Source organism: Oratosquilla oratoria, unplaced genomic scaffold, assembly GCF_046742065.1.
Source record: "Oratosquilla oratoria isolate Oo_2021 unplaced genomic scaffold, ASM4674206v1 SCAFFOLD61, whole genome shotgun sequence".
NCBI classification, from domain to species: domain Eukaryota; kingdom Metazoa; phylum Arthropoda; class Malacostraca; order Stomatopoda; family Squillidae; genus Oratosquilla; species Oratosquilla oratoria.
In genome coordinates this window covers 636966-649527 of record NW_027467725.1, presented here as the reverse complement: position 1 = coordinate 649527, position 12562 = coordinate 636966, and the positions used below count along the sequence as shown (strand labels likewise).

The 12562-nt window shown below is 41.8% G+C and overlaps 1 protein-coding gene across 1 annotated transcript in view; it reads left to right on the top strand.

Annotated features, from left to right (window-relative positions):
- LOC143023791 (fringe glycosyltransferase-like) overlaps positions 1 to 12562 on the top strand; it is a 125566-nt gene that overhangs the window by 65151 nt on the left and 47853 nt on the right. Inside the window, exon 2 of the mRNA XM_076182408.1 lies at positions 8934 to 8982. Coding sequence (XP_076038523.1) covers positions 8934 to 8982 — 49 coding nt within the window. The remainder of the gene's footprint in view (positions 1 to 8933; positions 8983 to 12562) is intronic.

Below are 12562 nucleotides of genomic sequence, written 5' to 3'. Positions count from 1 at the left end.
CGTGCGGTATTCCGTCATTTTGTTGACGAATCGTCAAGGTAAAATTGCTTTTTGCTCATCAAGGAAATAACGTCCTTTGTGTTTCTAAGCAGTGTATGGATGTTTTGCATTTGCATGAACTTGGCAAATACTATAAGATATAAACACGTTAGAAGTTTGGAGAACCATGTTTCGTATGAATAACACATGTTCTTTTGTAACTAGTACACTCACGAGAGGGAATTGGGTATCAAGGATTGTGCACCAAAATACTATTAACCATAAACCATTTGGTTGATTTTCATTTTAACATTTGTTCAGTCTGCCGTCATGTGATTTTATTGAGCAGAGGGGAAAAACCCTTACACCATGCAGGGGTTGGATACGCCTCAATAGTTAAAAAAAATGTAGCATTATGTACAGGAGACAACAAATAATTGATTCATCACAGGCCCAGGAGATGGTCACAACTATATAAGAATTATGACCCTCGTATACTCGCAAGAGTAAGTTACATCGCTTATATTCGTACACATAAAAGTTAACCATAATGCATCCAGAAGACATCTCCAGCAATAAATCACCGAGTCACTACCGAAATCGTCCGCACGTGTTCCAGTCACTACTTATGCTCGGAATTACGAGGGCATAATTTCTTGCAACGAGGTTCACCTTCACAGGTAAAACTTGTCCTATGGTACCTGCAACAGTCAAAATCCTTCTCAACAGTCACAATTATTGCATACCCCCATAGTAATTGCCAGAAATCAATTGTGCTTCAGCAACAAAACGACAATTCTCCACCATACGTTAAAACTCATGTGATGCATTTGGACAATAAACGTCCTTCTCACCCTCTTTTGTTCAGATATCTAAGTATTCCTCGCTCGTAAGCCTCTCCTTACAATTTCTCTCCATAATTCTCTGTCTATGTATTTATCTTCTCTCTTGTTCTTCGTTGTCTCTTTGTCTATTCTGCCTTCTTGGTGGTGGTCGTAATTTCCATCTCGGTCAATCTCCCATTACTCTACCCTCCGCACATGCCCACTCCACTTCAGTTAATTTCTTTCAGCTACTTCAGTTATACTCTCACTTCCAAGCTCTCTTCTGATGTTAAGAGTTCCTATTTCATCATATATTATCTCTTGTTTTCTTCAAAACCTTCCTCTCCGCTGCTCATAGCTTTGACTCGGTTCTGAATGTCATTGATCCAACTTCCGAGGTTCCATTTGTTCAATGATCTTGACATCCTCTCCTGCCAAGATCCCGAAAAAAAAAAGTGAAAAAAAAAAAAAAACTAAGAGAATTCTGAATTGCTACAAGAAGACTTGGACAATGGCTGTGATTGGTGTCAAAGATTGAAAATTAGATCAATTGCAAAGATGTGAATTTTGGAATTGAATAAAAATAAAATGGATAAATAGATAAGTAACAAAATTGAGAAAATTGATAAGATTGAGATGAAAAAATCACAAAGATAAAAAACGAAAAAGATTAAGATATTTAATCAGAAAATGAAATAGTAGATCATATGAAGAAAATAGGAAAATAAGAGATTGATGATGAATGTAAGATTGGTGATTCCTTACATGCTTAAGGACATGATAGAAAAATAAAGACTAATTAACCCCAGACTAGAGAGAGAGAGAGAGAGAGAGAGAGAGAGAGAGAGAGAGAGAGAGAGAGAGAGAGAGAGAGAGAGAAAGGCGATATAATAATGGTATTTAGATAAGAAAAGAAAAATGGACAAGGGGATATACTAGCATGGGATGAAAGTTCAACTAGGGGTCAGAGTAAATGATGTGAAAAGCAAGATCGCTTCGAATATGTTAGGAAGTACAACTTTCACTAGATGCGTTCATCTGTGGAACAGTTTGGAAGAAAATATAACCCAGCTCAACAACATCAATGAATGTAAGGCAGAGTTTGATAAGATAAGATATAGACAAGACCACTTGAGCACAACTCCAAACCCGTTTACAACTAGGGAAACACACACACACACACACACACACACACACACACACACACACACACACACACTCTCTCTCTCTCTCTCACTCGGTGGCGCGGTTGATAGAGTACTTGACTGCCAGTACGGAGGTGCGGCAGTACCTGGTTCGAATCCTGCCCAGGGCCGAAATTATTTCGGCATCGCTGCGCTTCGGGTCGTTACTCTGACTCTCGTGGGCGGGGAGTTGGATGTGTGTGTGTGTGTGTAAGGTCATAGCATTACCCATAGATCGGTAATATGAGCTCTGAGCTCTCTCCCGGGAGAGAAATAGCTGTCGATCACGAGTCCAACACGTGATCCAAAGACCAAGGTGAACACACACACACACACACACACGAAAATATCATACCTATTTTCTTGTATTCTTTTAGTATTTATGGCCTTCTCATGTTTTAGTGCGTTGATTGTTGTCACCGCTCTTGAAATTTTAATTCTAGTTGATGTTCTGTGGTCTTACTCAGCTGGGATAACGTCGTATCTCATCGTATGTATTCCTAATCCCTTGCTACTGTCCCTCGTTCCTTCTTCTCCTCCACTACTTATCTTCTTTCCCTTTCCACTAGTTTCTTCTATTTCATTTCTAATTCTTTTTCTCGAGTTACTCTTTTCCTCCCTTCAGGAGTGAAAGACGGTTTCGTGGTCAGTGACAGAGATAGATGTAGGACCTGAAGGGGATTTGAAGGGCTTGGTGGTCACTGAGAGGAGAGGGAGGGGGAGGGGGAGGGGGAGAGGGCGGAAGTGAATGCAGGAAGGATAAAGAAGGGTTGAAAGGTACCAGTTGACCGAGGGATAAAGGGCAGGGAGGAGTAGGGGGATCGCCCTACAAAGACAAGGCAACGAGCAGGCTGGAGGAGGGGAGGGAGGGCAGTTGGAGAAAGGTAAAGGGGCCGTAGTCTCCCCACTCGTAGGAAATTTGCCCCCAAGGTGGGATTTTTTTCTCCCCCAGAGTGAAAGTTGGGGGGATGAGTATGGGAAGTCTGTTGAATATTTTCACTATTTGGAACATTCCTCTTATTGTGAATGTATGTTATCATAAGCCAGAAGGCTTGCGGACTCGTGCGTTCAGTTGTAGAATGGACTGCTGGAGAAAACTCGACCGGGAACAATGCAGATTTCTAATGAAGAGATTGCCTCTAGACCAGTGGTTCTTAACCTGTGGGGAATTCCCCACTGGTGGGGAATGACGGAGTTGCCAAGTGGGGAATGACCGGTCGGACAGAAGAACCACTGTCTTTTTTCTTTTTTTTAATCGATGTGTTTTTGTTTCTTTTTGTTTGTTTATCTATTATATGCAAACAAAAATTAAGGGCCATGAAATGGCACAAAAAAGCAAAGCGTATATTTACGTACTAAACACTGCATGGGTTAAAATCGAATTTGTCAAAGACCGATGCTGTGGTGGGAAATGGAGAGTTGGCTCACTAAAAAGTGGGGAATTGGAGAAAAAAGGATAAGAACCCCTGCTCTAGACGGAGGCTGGAGAAGCGGCGCAGGCGCAGGATGGAGAATGCAGGCGAGAATACATAAAAGCTCTTTCGCGTCACATGGTGTTCAAAGCAGGAAGTCAAATGGTACAGCAACGTTATTTCCTGCGTGTACTATGTATGCACGAAATCCAAACACTAATGTGATGAATGCATTTTCTTTTCTTTGTCGATAGTTTGTACTTTCATGGCGAATTACAACATTGTAATTTTTCTTTAAGTTATCGGAAAACGTTATTTCCTGCTGTGTACTATGTATGCACGAAATCCAAACTCTAATGTGATGAATGCATTTTCTTTTCTTTGTTGATAATTTGTACTTTCATGGTTAATTACAACATTATTGTAATTTTTCTCTTAAGTTATCGGAAAACGTTATTTCCTGCTGTGTACTATGTATGCACGAAATCCAAACTCTAATGTGATGAATGCATTTTCTTTTCTTTGTTGATAATTTGTACTTTCATGGTTAATTACAACATTATTGTAATTTTTCTCTAAGTTATCGGAAAACGTTATTTCCTGCTGTGTATGTATGCACGAAATCCAAACACTAATATGATGAATCCTTTTTCTTTTCTTTGTTGATAGTTTGTACTTTCATGGTTAATTACAACATTATTGTAATTTTTCTCTAAATAATCGGAAAAATTATGTATAAATATATGTTCAGAGGCAGGAGTGATAGAAAAATATATTTGTTGTACAGGTTATATACTATTTCTCAGACTAGTAATAGGAGTGTTGCGGGGCGGGCGTCGGAGAGGTCACTCCAATATATGCAGCCCCAAGAGCCTTCAGGCCGGAAGCAGGATTTTTATTAGCTAAAGATTATTTTAATCATCTTCACATAAGGCAAGATGACAACTGGCGAGCGCTCTCCCTTCCTCCTCCTCCTCCTCCTCTTCTTTCTCCTCCACCTCTTTGTCCTCCTCCTCTTCCTGCTCCTCCTTTTCCTCCTCCACCTCTTTGTCCTCCTCTTCCACTTCTTTGTCCTCCTCCTCCACCTTTTTGTCGTCCTCGTCTTCCTATTTCTCCTTATCCTCCTCCTGCAGCTCCTCCTTCTCCTCTTCCTCCACCTCTTTATCCTCCTCCTCTCCCAATTTCTCCGCCCCCTCTTCTTTCTCCTCCTCTTTGTCCATCTCCTCCCCCTCTCCTTCCTCCTATTCCTTTTTCTCCTCCTACTCCTCTTCCTTTTCTTCCCACTCCTTCTTCCACTACTACTACTAGAGTACTAGTATTTTGCTGTCTGTAACCAGCGTTTCTATCCTTCGGGACACTATCGTGCCGAAGAGAATGGAGTCGTAAAAGTGATACAGGAGAGATTTATGTAGTGTATCAGAAAGAAGGGATGATACAATTTAACAGGGATCGACATTCTTCCTTGACGATGACTCTGGTTCGTGTGTGTCTTGGGGGGGGGGGAGGGTCAGTAAAGAACCTAAAATACTGACGACATCAATCTTACGAGTGGGTAGTTAATCCCTTGGGGAGTCCCTCCTATTCCTGTTGCTGCTACTGATACTGCTGCCCATATATAGCGCTATTGGCTAAATCACTGTCACTTGTTACGTGCTAGCGGAGGTTCGAGTCCTTAGCTTGACCATTTTCAATTTCTGCATGTATGCCTCCTCGAGTTCCTCGACGTTGATGGCTTAGAATTAAAGTGAATTGTGGTTGTATATATGTGTATATATATATATATATATATATATATATATATATATATATATAATATCTAAAGGTTTTCCCTTAAAAAGGAGGTAGCCAGCCAAGGCTTGCACCCGTCCCCACCCTTCCATCCTTTTTCCTTTTATCGTAGCTCTTTGTGAACGAAGGGTTATCCCTGTTCCCTCACTACTACAACTAATACTACTACTACAACTAATACTACTACTACAACTACCACTACTACCACTACTACTACTTTATTTATTCATTTATTTATATTCTATTTTTATTTTTTTTTTCAATACGACCTCCATCCTCATGGAACTGTATGGTGGAAGCAGCAGGATCTGTCTCCCACAGAGACAGTTCATTGGCCTCTCTCCCGCCAATGACTATTACTACTACTACTACTACTACTACTACTATTACTACTACTAACAAGTAACACAAAAACAGTACGAGACTGGCAGAACACAAAACAGTATCCCAGCGTTTCTTTCGGTGAGGTCAAGGGAAATGCCTGAGTCCACTGCTGAACAAAGGCCTCCTTCATAGCATTCCATGATTCACACGACTGCGCCATCCTCTGCCACGTCACTCCTGCAAACTTTTCAATCTGCTTTATGCTAATCAGCCATGACGGTCCACTGTAGGACCCTCGGCCTTTCCCTGAAGGAACATTACAGCCACTGTACCTTTGCCACGATGGTTCATTCCGGCTTGGTAAGACACTATGTATGGCGTGTATAACATGGGAAGAGTTGGGGGCCGTGTTGGGATGACTGTGATTGTGAATGTACTGTGCAACCTGTGTAATCAACGTAGGTACGTCGGTCAGGTGCTGTCACTGACATGCAACATTGGTTTACAACTCCGACATCTGCCACTGCGGGGTAGGGTTAGATAGCCCTGTATTAGCCCTGGGGGTTCGAACCAAGATCCCGCGCGGGGCCTAACCGGAAAGCCTTTTTCTCTCCCATAGAATCGAACTGAGACCATCCACGTTTGAAGCTCATCGGTAAAAAAAAAAAAAAAAAAAATCCTCTCTGCAAGAGTACCTATTCTATATTTTGACAAAATCGAGTGTAGTCTAGGAGGGTGTTGAAGATATACGTGTGTATATATATATATATATATATATATATATATATATATATATATATATATATATACATATATAAAACATAGACTCAAGCATACATACACTTATACATGCATACATATATATACATGCACACATACATTCATGCATGCATGCATGCATATACACATGCATACATACACACATACATGCATATATACATATATATATATATATCTACATATATACATACATAGATACGTTCATACATATGCATACATACAGACTGTACATCCATACATACAAGTACAACGGGTCATGAAGCGGCCTTTTTTGGTTAATGGAGATGAGAGATTTTCCTCCTCCCGGCATATTTTGGAACATTTTATCTTGCTTAAGAAAGTCCGTCCAATGGTCTAAAATTGCATTTAGGAACATAAAGTGCATATACTAAAAAATTCCCACTATAGATTGGTCATTAGTGAAATCGAAATGGTTTATCGTTTGATGGACGAATTGACTGAACTCCCAAAGACGATTTTATTAAGCTTAGAGGACTCGCTTGTCAGTTGTGAGTTGAAAAACAAAATACCCGGTATTTCGACTGTTGCAATGGACGATTTAAGAATCTGTAAAGATTTTACCTTTACTAGCAGATAGATGTATTTAACCTGGAAGAGCTCCTGATTAGTGTAGAGTTGATTATAGGAAGATCGCTACCGGAAATAAGTTTTGGGTTTTAAAACCTAATCTGAGATTTTTTTTTTTTTTTTTTTTTTTCCCCTCCGGGATTCTCGAGCTGGCTTTGTGGGAACAACGCGCCGTGGGTCGCTCGGTTCTGACCGCGCTGTCCCACGCTCGGCGCTGCATTTGTTGCCGCGGCCGCCTCCCTACAACCATCACAGCCGCTGATGTGCGTGGTACCTATGTTCTAGCACCGCTATCGTCTGCATCTCCGTCTCTGTCATCCCGATTTTCTGTTATCTTTGTCACTGTTGTCATTCACCATCATATTTCTCCTACCGCCTTCACACGCATCGAAAGCTATTTTCACACCATCGTTATCACTTGCACCAATACTTGCAACACCCTCATCCTTTGCACCTTTTATTTTTGTTACTTGGCCATACGGAATGGAAGTAATCACTAACCATAGAGTTACGCAGTCACGCACAGTCGCTTCGGGAAAGAAAGGTCTGTCAATGTTACCCATCAGCTCACAAATAGCCCCACTATCTCTATCTCTATCACCTTCACTACTGTCAGTACCTGTAACAATCTCTTTCACTGTCATCATCATGACTGCAAGTACTGTCCTTTCACCAAGAGCAAAGTCAATATTGATTTCGTCGTTGCCACTACCACTATCACCATCATCATTTTTGTGTGTCTACTATCACTATCATTCACTCACTATGCCCCTCCTATCACCAGCATACCTTCTTTGTGTCTTGTTTCTCCACTGTCAGAATAAATCCCGATACAGCCACCTCCAGGATCCTCTCTGATGGTCTAAAACCCACTGAGGCAACCTTTCCTCGGGGTCGGCGGACTGGTAGTGTTGGAATGCGAGTTAGTATGTGATGGTATCGGATGGTATCTGATGGCATGTATGTTTGACGATAATGTGTTCGTTTTGGGGATCCATTTGAGACGTGTGTCTAACGCCATCGCGGGGAGGTCGTCCAGAGAGGACAGTTGTCACAGTGGCGGCAGGGGAGATGCTTGTGAAACGTCGCGCTCATGCGGGTAGGACATTCTTTATAGATTCTAATCATGACTGATCAGGGAAAGCGAAGTTGTGCACCCAGAGATCACTTACAAGCCAGAGTATACCACCCAACTGCATAAAATGACCAGTTTTTAGTCCAGGCAATATTCATAAAGACTAGTCAAGGGTCGGAATGGGTATGGATGTTAGGAGGTTGAGGTATTGGCATGGCTGTGTGCAATTGAGAGGGTTGAATAGTGGAAAATATTAATGGAAAGATGCAAATTGACAGTAGGATATTAATGTTACAATAGAGATGATGAGAATGGGGTATCTCTAGGTGCTTATAGATTAAGCTAGGTTCGAAATGAAGATGCTTTTCATCTGGAAAACCAACACCGTCAAATGAAATTATGAAACGTCACGAAGTATGGATGCATGGATTCGTGTATGGGTTACGATAGTGAGAACAACGTTATGGGTTTTGTTCTGGCCAAACTTACGAAGTTAAGGTGCTGAACTCGTGTCCTTGTTGAGTGTCGGTGCTAACCAATGCTTAATGGATAGAACTGGTCACCGCTGGATCTGTAATTTTACCATGTCGAGTTTCCCCTTACTAAATAAAGCTGACTGACATTAGTCAAAACTAAATCCTTATCTATACCACAAGTGACCTTGTACCTCTCGATTAACTAATTTGCTATGATGTCACATTAACAGATTTTATTCTAGTTAATTCTAGATTATTTATTCTGCTTCATTCCAGATGATTTAACTTAGATTGAGGCACAGTCTGAAGGGGCTAAGCATTTAACTTATATTTCATGTCAACATCCATCAGAATTGTATAGTTTTTCTTGACATTTTGAGTTTATTGTTCAGATAATATTGTTACGTCATCACTACCACTGCTTCGTGTATTCAATAGTTGTCACTTTTCTATAAATATATTAAATTCAAAACTAATCATATTTTTTTTTCTTTTTCTCCCAGACGTGGTTCTTCACTGACACCGATGATGAAGAGTATCAACAAAAAACAGGTAAGGCTATTTGATTTTACTTAACAACATCAAATATCGTCTCCAGACATCCTTCTATGATTTATGAATGTTTACTTATGATCGTGTGTGTGTGTGTGTGTGTGTGTGTGTGTGTGTGTGTGTGTGTGTGTGTGTGTGTGTGTGTGTGTGTGTGTATGATTCACCTTGGTCTTTTTTGGATCACGTATTGGACTCGTGATCGACAGCTATTTCCCTCCTGGAAGAGAGCTCAGAGCTCGTATGACACGCACACACACACCCAACTCCCCGCCCACGAGAGTTGGAGTAACGACTCGAAGCGCAGCGATACTGAAATAATTTCAGCCTTGGATAGGATTCGAACCAGGTACCGCCGGCACCGCCGCACTGACAATCTGGGACTGTGTGTGTGTGTGTGTGTGTGTGTGTGTGTGTGTGTGTGTGTGTGTGTGTGTGTGTGTGTGTGTGTGTGTGTGTGTGTGGTTCGCTCGCGCGTGTTTACTTAGTTACATTTCCCTAGTTTAGATTTAATGATGGGTCGTACTTATTGCATCATGTCCAGTTTTTAATAGTCTAGAACTAACCACAATTTAATTGGAATCGTCTGAATGCTCGGAGTAACATTAGCCTTATAGAGGATCTGTGAGAGCGTGCTCTCGTTGTTGACAGCAGAGCGTGCAATCATTTCTACGTTCATGCATTCGAGTCGCGTTTCTCTTGTCTGTTTTCTAGTTTTATGGTATTTCCCAACCCACCTTTCCCTCTCATCTCCTTTTCTTTCAGTTTATCATTTGATTGTGTCTCCTTGTGCTTATGACGTTACTTCTTAATGTTCTTTAAGTTTTAGCTTCCACTCTGAGTACTTCTGGATAATGTTTATTCGTCTTTTCTCAGTGCTAGTAAAAAACAGAAACCATACCTAATTCAATTTTTACCATAGGGCTTCTGCCATGATTGAAATACTCTCAGGTATTCCTTATCTTTAAACTACAGTATTTAAGACTCGTGCTGCATCTCCTGTATTTAATCAGAATTACCCTTATAAGAGCATAAGAACATAAGAATGAAGGAGACTGCAAGAGACCATAAGGCCTACACTAGGCAGCTCCGTATCCATCACCACCTGTCATCCCCATCCATAAAGATGTCTAATCGTTTCTTAAAACAACTGATAGTTTCAGCGCTTACTACATGGTTACTAAGTTTATTCCATTCGTCGACCACCCTATTAGTAAACCAATTCTTGCCTATTTCCTTTTTAAATTTAAATTTATCCAGTTTATAACCATTACTGTGAGTCCTGCCCTGTTGTTTTAATATGATGACCTTGTTTGCATCACCCTTGTTAAAGCCTTTGATCCACTTGAACACCTCTATTAGATCACCCCGCACTCTGCGTCTTTCCAGAGAGTGTAAGTTAAGGTGCCTAAGCCTCTTTTCGTAAGGCAAATTTCTGAGTCCATGTATCATTTTGGTCATTCTTCTCTGTACTGATTCTAGTGAATTGATGTCCATTCTGTAGGACGGAGACCAAAAATGTACCGCATATTTGACCTTCCTGTAAGGAAGACTTCCTGCGACCCTAGACGTGTACGCTCACAAGTTAAGGTTCACAAAGAGTGTTCCATAGGCCCTATCAGGCAGCACACTACGGGGTCCATCTTCATGACCCATGATCCAGCTTTCGTCAGGAGAGACACTAGCTCCACCTAGTACCAAAACGAAGCTACCGCTATCTATGAGGCCTTAAAGCACATTCTGATTATAAGATCTAGTCCTGTTGTTGTTGTCGTTCGTTACACTAACCAAACAGTCCTGTGTCCCGGAGGAACGCCTTGGCCGGAACAGAATTTTTCAACAAATCCCTTATGGAGTATATATTGTGTCGTTGGCGTGTGCAGTGCAGTCTTCCATAATGTGTTGTACAGTATGGGATGACGTGTTACATCCTGGACAGTTATCTTTGATGTAGTTATCCAACCTCTTCTGCTAACTTAGAAGGTGGTGACCGCAACGCTGCCTGGCCAAGTGGACTCCGTCCTCTCAGGAAAGAGAGGATTCAGAGAGATGATTACTGGATCTAGCATGCAGTAATGTGTTATATTTCAGTTTGTTGATTGTGAGTGAGCGATATGATTATGGATATGCTTCTTGAGGCGGGTGCATGGTGGTTGTGGAGGAAGAGAGATGTACGAAAAAAGATGGATTCCGGGAACCATAATGGTGGAAACGTAGAAAACACCAAACTCAGAAGTAGGTAATCTATTCCCGACGTTTCGAGTCCTGTCTGGGACTCGTCCTCAGGGGATACAATGGGATACAGAAATCATATTGTCTTTAATATACTAGTAGCTGCGCCACCCCCCCTCTGGTAGGTTACCGCGTTCCCCCCGGCGGGCGCAGCTACTAGTATATTAAAGACCATGTGATTTCTGTATCTCATTGTATCCTCTAAGGACGAGTCCCGGACAGGACTCGAAACGTCGGGAATAAATTACCTACTTCTGAGTCTGGTGTCTTCTACGTTTCCACCAGGAAGAGAGATGTATGGTATAGGTATCTGGGTGTTTTGATGTTTCTTGGTGAGTGTAGGTGAGCTGCGGCTAGCGTTTGTGTCCCTTTCATATCAAGGTCATCCTTGACTTTGAGGACTTTCGTTTCGTGATGTAGATGGTCTATATGTGTTGTATTTATGCAGCCTGTAATTATCTTTTATGGTCCTGTGTTGATCATTCGAAATCGAAGTCTCTTATTGACACCTTGAGACACCATCAGCCGAGTATTAGCATCCGCCCACTGATCTCTATCCTTGCGTTCCAGTTAAAACTCCCACTGTAGGGCAGGAACGGGACATTCAACTTTGTATTTGGTCATGTTGGTGTCCAGTAGAACGAGAAGGCTGACACAGTTGCGGAAGCAGCTCATGAGAGACCCACGGTTGATGTTGCAGTTCGTCAGAGCAGGACTCAACTCAAGGTACTTCTAGTGGTGGAAGAGGCAAAGAGGTTCCTCTGACATAGACAGAATACACAGAACGTGCCCTGTGGTACCGTAAGGTAACATCATACGAGTCTCTCCCGTTCCCACGCTCAACTCTGCGGCGCGTAGAGGCACTGTTTCTGACAGGACAAAAGTCGTTGAACTGGTGACGACCGGCGGTATTAGCACTACCACACCCCCGGTGATGAACTGCACCACTGCCTGTGCGATTGGCCCAAAAATGTATTTATGAGGAATTAAGACACCGGTCAATACCCCGAAGGGCCTTGTGACTTAGCCATGCAAGCTATAAAGTCCATGTGAATTGTGTTAGGTGGTATAGTGTCCCTTTCTCGTAACATCACTTGGGTATGGATGATCATTTGGTCATCCTCCAAGAACGGCAGTTATTACTAAGACCGTGGGTGTGGAGTGGGTGGGGGGGGGTCCCTCAACCCTCAATAACACGTAATAATTTAACTACAAAGTAATGTCGTAACACATTCGTAAATTTCCACAAGATCCCATTGTGTTGGATAAGAAGAATAGACGATATCAATATATTTCGATCACGGACTGTGAGGAGGGGATCACAATCCGTGATCGAAATATATGGATATCG